Source organism: Gadus morhua, chromosome 23, assembly GCF_902167405.1.
Source record: "Gadus morhua chromosome 23, gadMor3.0, whole genome shotgun sequence".
Lineage (NCBI taxonomy): Eukaryota > Metazoa > Chordata > Actinopteri > Gadiformes > Gadidae > Gadus > Gadus morhua.
In genome coordinates this window covers 11,787,858-11,795,357 of record NC_044070.1, presented here as the reverse complement: position 1 = coordinate 11,795,357, position 7,500 = coordinate 11,787,858, and the positions used below count along the sequence as shown (strand labels likewise).

Sequence of the window (7,500 nt, the reverse complement as noted above, 5' to 3'; positions counted from 1 at the left end):
CCTGATGTACGTTGAGCTTCTATTCTAGTTTGCATTAGCGTGTCATGGCCTATCGTTTAATTGTATGGGGCCCCTACAATGATTCAAGACCCTGTCTTGAGTCTTGTCCTGTGTCTTTGTGTGTGTGTGCTTTTCTTTGTCTGTGCGCTTGTGCATATGTGTGGGCTTGCGCACATGCACAATTCACCAGGCAGTATATTGTGGGCCGATCATATCCCTCGCTCTTCTCTGTCAGAGAGAATGAGAGAGCTGATTCTGACACTGTGGGTTTGCGTGTTGCTTGGGGCCCCCCCAGGGCACAGCCAGTCCCCCTCAACACGCATAACCACACAGCACAGCCGGTCCTGTAACACGCAGAACCACACAGCACAGCGAACCACAGCAGGTCCGAACACAAAGGAAGGAGCAGGTGGGTGGGGGGGGGGGGCACCAAGGTGTGACAGGGGGGTTGATAGAAGATATATTTAGTGTGTCTGGGTGGGGGGTCCAGCATCAAGCACAAATGTATAGGTTGGGGGGAGTGAGACGAGGGAGGGCGAGAGGGAGACCAAGGGAGAGGAAGGTAGGGCTGAGGAAAAGGGACAGGGAGAGAGAGTGAGAGGGGAAAGGAAAGCGCTACCGGGCCCCGTGCCAGGTTCTATTCCACCTCTGGCCCCGGGGCGGCTCTGAGCTGCCACCTCCTCTCACCTCTGGACCGTCATCAATAAAGGGCCCTTCTGAGGGGGACGGAGGACTTGACTCGGGTTCACTCCGGGCCCCGCTTCCAGCTGACGCTGCCAGGGCGAGCAGGTCTTCTGTTAGAATTAATTGGATGTCACTTTGTGGTACACGGGACACGGCTTTCCGCACATTCTCCGTAATTCGCCCTCTGTGTGTGTTTATGAGTGTGTGTGTGTGTGTGTGTGTGAGTGTGTGTGTGTGTGAGTGTGTGTGTGTGTGTGTGTGTGTGTGTGTGTGTGTGTGTGTGTGTGTGTGTGTGTGTGTGTGTGTGTGTGTTTCAGCACTACCTGAGTACTGCTAATGCTGTTGCTCACGTACACCCCCCCCCCAAAAAAAACAGGCCAAAATGACTTCGCTTAATAACACGTGTCACGCTCTAAAATGAGTGTCATGACAACTGCGTTGTGCCCACACACCTCGCACACACACATCCCACACAGACAAACACACACACACACACACACATCCCACATGCGCACACAGACACACAAGCAAAAAAATGAAATTGAACATTTATATATATAACACACACACACAAACACACACACACACACACACCCACACACACACACACACACACACACACACACACACACACACACACACACACAGACACACACACACACACACACACACGCATGCAATTGAACCAGCTCAAACAAAGATCCACGTACACAAACACATATTACACACACACTCACAAACACACACACTCATCATCTCTCCATCGCAAGCTGTGAGAGCACCCACCAACTGTGAGAGGGTTTCAAGACCCGAACGGGATTTAGGAAATGCAATATGCTGCCTAATTCACTTACTCACTCGCTCGCTCACTCACTCTCTCTCACTGACTCACTCACTTACTCTCTCCCTCTCTCTCTCTCTCTCTCTCTCTCTCCCTCCCTCCCTTGTGCGCTTTGTGTGGCCATCATTGCCGCATCTGTTGATGGTCGCTTAGCTTTTGTAGGAGCGGGCTCCGTCTGTTCGTCCGAATAGACAGTGCCATATGTGACCAGTGCCAGTCCGTTAGCCCCCCAACTCTCTCTCTCTCTCTCTCTCTCTCTCTCTCTCTCTCTCTCTCTCTCTCTCTCTCTCTCTCTCTCTCTCTCTCTCTCTCTCTCTCTCTCTCTCTCTGATGCTGTGACCTCGCTAACAGTTAGCAGGTTGCGGCGGCTAACACCCCGGCGGCCTCACAGTTCCCGAGCTCTTTTAAATTTTGTACAAGATGGCATCAACCACGAGTGGGTCAGGGGAGGGTGATAGAGGGTGTTACAGTGAGAGGTTGCAGATTCGCCAGGCTTTGCTAGTCTCCGCCAAGGTCTATGCTTGGCGTCTAGCATTAGCCTGTCAGCGTACTGCTGACATCCCTCCAGAATTCTCAGGTCTAAGCTGCGGACCCGAATGCGCTTTTGGTGTTTTAGTTGAAAATATATTGTACAATATATTATAGTAGTAGTAGGACGCATGGCAGTGGCGGCAGTGGTAAAGATGGAAGCATTAGTATAGTCGTATTGAATCATTATTATCGCCAGGGTATTACACCATGTGTCAAAATACGTGACGCATACCATGAGAATATCACCGACCAGAAGATCACATTGTGACAATTCTACTAAATGGTGTCTTAAGATTGGTAAGAATAATACTCCTCACTAGCAAAAATAGTTTAATATAGACACAGAATTAGGTATTACAATCTATCTGTCCTTGTCAACCCGAACGTGCCTACGTTTGAACCATGTTGCCACAGCAACAGCTGTAAAACGAAGGTTTCAATTGAAATATTAGTCATTTCAATGAAACACAGTGTATGCGCCATGTCTTCATGACTCGAAATGATTAAACTCTGGCCTTTCGTTTAATGTCAACCCAACCTGCTCAGCTAAATGTTCCTTGTGGTAATCATTTAACCCACTCTTCAATCCTCCCTCTCATCTGCAAACGTTGCCTCCGGCGTCTCACACACGCTGTGCCATGATACGGCTCCCTTTGCTGTGTTACAGACTCTGCAAGATATACCGACATTCAACAAGAAACCCTGTGTTACCACCGTCATGACAAGACCGTCACCTCCATCCCCTCTATCAAAACCGCCATCATCACAGCACCTTTCAATTCCATCACCTCTGTCAAAACCACCATCGTCACACCATCATTACCTCCATCCCCACTACAATCCCCACTATCATCACACCACCGTCACCTCCATCACCTCGATCACAACCAGCATCGTCACACGATCATGACCTCCATCACCACCACCATCATACCACAATGACATCCATCACCACCGTCACCACTCTTATCACACCACCGTCACTTCCACCACCTCTCTCACATCCGCCAGCACCACCCCAACCACCACTACTACCAACACCACCACCATGCCCACAGCCACCACCACCACCACCGCCATCGCCATGACCAACATCACCGCCACCACCAACACCACCACCCCCACCCCCACCACCACCACTAAAGGAGCCGTTGTTGTTGTTGTCTTCCAGGACTTTGCCGATACCATCTTCCACCTGGTGAGGGAGAAGTACCGCACGCTGGTGGGGGGCTGCAGCCCCGCCCACGCACGCCACAAGTCCCTGGCTGGCATCGTCATGACCCGAGGTACGGCCAATATCATCCACTAGCCTCCAGATATACAGTACATACATCCGTATGTATAATGTATATACGCCAATGTGAATTATTGAAGCAGTGCAATATAGAACGGATGGGAGACTGAGGGGGACAGGGAGATGGAGAGAGAGAGGAGGAGGGGGGGGAGAGAGGGAGAGGGGGTGAGAGAGAGAGAGAGAGAGAGAGAGAGAGAGAGAGAGAGAGGGGGTGAGAGAGAGAGAGAGAGAGAGGGAGAGGTGGTGAGAGAGAGAAGTCGGGATAGAGAGAGAAAGAGAGACAGAGAGAGGTAGGAAAGAGAAAGAGAGGGAGAGGGGGTTAGAGAAAGAGAGGGAGCAAGAGAGAGGTGGAGAGAGGACAGGAGGGTGCGAGACGGAGATACAGTGAGGAAGTAGGGGATAGGGTAGGGGATAGTAGACGGAGAGGGAAATGGTGAATCAAGCAGGAGTGGGAGGAGAGAGCAGAAGACAAAGAGATGCCACTCCAACACCCAAACACTTCCGCCCCCTCAGCACATACACACGCACACACACACACACACACACACACACACACACACACACACAGACACACACACACACGGTCACACACACACCTTTACTAATAAATAAGAGACTGTGTGCGTTCTCGGAGGACGTAGAGGCGAGCTGGTAGGGCGTGCCAGTCATCTCGGGGTGGGCAGGATCTCGGCCTTGCTTCGGCGGGGGGGCGAGTAGGGGTTGCCGCAGTGGGTGGCTTAGCAAGATGGCCTCTAAAAAGTGATTCCAACTCCCAATAAGAAGTAAAAGAGACGGGCCACACTCCCTCCAGCGCAAAGAGCAGCCTTATGGTTTAGTGCCCCCACCCCCCTCCCCAGTCCCACCTTCAGCTTGAGGGTTGGAACGATGAAGAGGACGGCTGGATGGTGTGCTGACCGGTAGCTGGACTGATCCAGACACACCATAATACACACACACAAACACAAACAAACACGCAGACGTCAGGCAAGACACACATGCACACAGAATTCGGACACGCATACACATACACACTCCCTCACAAACCGAAAGCAGCGGTAAATACAGACGCACCCATCCACAAACACACACACACACACACACACACACAGGAGGGAGAAAGCGTTATCTCAGTCTCTGGGGATGCATGCTTCAGGAGGAGGGGGGGCTGGCGGAGGGGTCAGCCAGGGGAGGGGGGGGGGCTGGGAGGGGGGTGGGGTATCTAGCTGTCTTTGGAGAGCTCCAGCAGCTCATCAATTTCCACTTCAGTGAGACCCCCAGCCCGGCCAGACCTAATCCAATCCGCCCCCCCCCCCCCCACACACACACACACCCCACCCCCACCGCCACCGCCACCGCCACCGCCGCCCGATCCCTCCGCCTGCGAGTAATTGCTTCTGTTTGTTTATTAATAGGCAGCGTTATCTTCAAAGATCCAGACACACAGGCGGCCCGAGCATTCGCCGTGTGGCGGGCCGGCGGTGGCCGGCGCCCATGCCGGCAGGGACCCGGCGGAGCGGGGCCACACACACATATGTCTATACACACACACACTCACATACACACACACACACACGCGCACACACAGACACACACACAGACACACACACACACACACACACACATATGAACATGCGCACACACACACACACACACACACACACACACACACACACACACACACACACACACACACACACACACACACATACACAAATATATACACAGACATATTGATTATAAATAGTGGTCCGGTGTTTAATGTGAGACGGATTGTCAGACAACCACCTCCACACATACAGCAGTGGGGAATCGTGTGTGTGTGTGTGTGTGTGTAGGTGTGTGTGTGTGTGTGTAAGGGCTTGCTGCGCAGAGCTTCAATGTCGACCAACCACTCAGAAGGTGGGGAAAATCGCATTGAACACTCAGTCCATTGAACGCTCAGTCCATTGAACGCTCAGTCCATTGAACGCTCAGTCCATTGAACGCTCAGTGGGCGGTGCGGACACGCCACACACATGTTCACACATGTGTCTGAGAAAGAGTCGGGAGGAAGGGAGTGGTCCTTTTTAATGCGTACATCCCATCCTCAAATGCCGCCTCGCCCCAGATACACACAAAAACACACGCACACACATCGGTGGCCGCACACACCCACAGCGGGCTGTTCCTGTGAAGTTCTTGTGGGGGGGAGGGGGGATTTGATCGGACCCCAGGATGGGAACCCGAGAGATATTCCTCAGAGTCTCGGGGAGATGAGAGCGCCGAGTTTCAAACAACTTGATTATGACCCTTTTCCTCACTCCAGATCCCCCCCCTTTCAAAGAGACCATTTCTTCCCCCCCCCCTTCTCTTCTAGTCGTCCTATTCCCCCTTCTCTTTATCTTTTCCCTCTCCGCGGGGGGCAGGGGCTGTCTGGAGGCTCTACAAATTCTCTCGTTTCCCAACAATCACATTAAATTACAAATCTGTGCCTCGCAGAGACACTGGAAGATTTTGAAGAAGGGCTTTTTGTGGCTGGAGAAGGTAGTTGGGAGGGCTTCAGGTGGGCGGGGCCTATTCTGGTTTGTTCTTCCACTCAGACAAGCTCCAATGTTTGAAGCAGCCGGTTGGAGCTTAAGATATCATACAGAAACGGTGTCATGAAAGCCTCGGAGATAAGGGCGTATCAACGGCGATTTTGTTGGCAAATTCTGCTCAGGATTACACATAAAAGTTTGTATTCACGCTTCGCTATATTCTTTTGTCTCAATAGTTTGGGCTATATTAGGGGGATTAAAATGCTATAAAAAATAACCATTTCAGAAAAGGTCCCCATTCTAAATTCAATGAAGCAACGGTTCATAATGCATATGAACGTTGAGAAGAATAAACCTGTAGTGGTGATCTTCTACACACATTATTTTTAACAGATTGACCCATTATTCTGTCTTGTCACCTCCCTTTCGTGACCTCTGACCCCTATTGACCCCCCAGTTTTCTCCACTCACTAAACATTGAACCGGTTCCATTCACAACATACCGTAATTAATCGCTCCTTCAGTCCTCTTCATGTGCGGTTCCCCTAAGTGGGACTGAAGCCTAAACACTAGTCAATAACAAATCCCCCTCCTGAACATTAATCACAACACACACACACACACACACACACACACACACACACACACACACACACACACACACACACACACACACACACCGCCTCCCACCCAAAGCGTTCTGAGCCCGACATGCGTCTGCTAACAGCTGTTGTACTGGGTAATGTATTGTGGTATATGTGTGGCACTAGGACGCCGTTTGCCAGCACGCAGATGCAGGGCGGACGTGGGGGGGGGGCAGTACCACCCCATTAGCTGTTTTTCTGCACGTCAGGCAGAATGCAGAGTTTACGCTCTGCCATGTTTGTTGTGCCAATGATGGCTGTGTGTGATTTGACAATAATGAACGGACGGACAGGAACACTGATGACTGACGGATATTTATAAATGTGAATGGATACATATGTATACATACACATTTATAAATATCCTCTATATATATATATATATATATATATATATACATACACAATGTAACCAAGGTTAAACTTTATTATGAGTAAATATGTGTCAAGGTTGTACAGTTAGAATGTTGTAATCCTTATTGTTAATGAACGACAAAACAATTTACGTTCTTGTTTTCCTTTATGTATTCTTATAATAAAACACAGTAATAAGCAGGTTATGTGTCGTATAGGTAAGGGATAAAGCCCGACGTCCATTAGCAGGAATAAATGGACGACGTGGAGGCCTTAGAATTGTCCGAGGACGGTTGCCTGCGCAAAGTCCATTAATTCCTGAAAATGGGCACCTCAAAGGGCATTATCGCGCTTATACCATGGTCACTTGCCAAAGAAAATAAATTAAGACCATTCATTTATATTTTCATGCGTTTTACAATCCAATTATAAAAAAATTCACAAGCCATAACTTTGTTTCCCTGGTAACGCTTGAGGGTTTGACTAATACCTGGAGCAATCATTACCCTCCCATAAGGTTCCTATGTAACAGAAACGTTGTCGAATACTCCAGTAAGTAGGAAGGACCTTAGCTACGACTTGGAGGTATTCTAGTCCGCTCAGCTATGAGCCAGAGAGCTAACATTATGCATTGTA

At 50.0% G+C, this 7,500-nt stretch overlaps 1 protein-coding gene across 1 annotated transcript in view; it reads left to right on the top strand.

The window, feature by feature from the left end:
* The window catches only part of adarb2 (adenosine deaminase RNA specific B2 (inactive)), a 130,336-nt gene that overhangs the window by 96,311 nt on the left and 26,525 nt on the right, over positions 1 to 7,500 (top strand). The window contains exon 4 of the mRNA XM_030349707.1: positions 3,228 to 3,342. Coding sequence (XP_030205567.1) covers positions 3,228 to 3,342 — 115 coding nt within the window. The remainder of the gene's footprint in view (positions 1 to 3,227; positions 3,343 to 7,500) is intronic.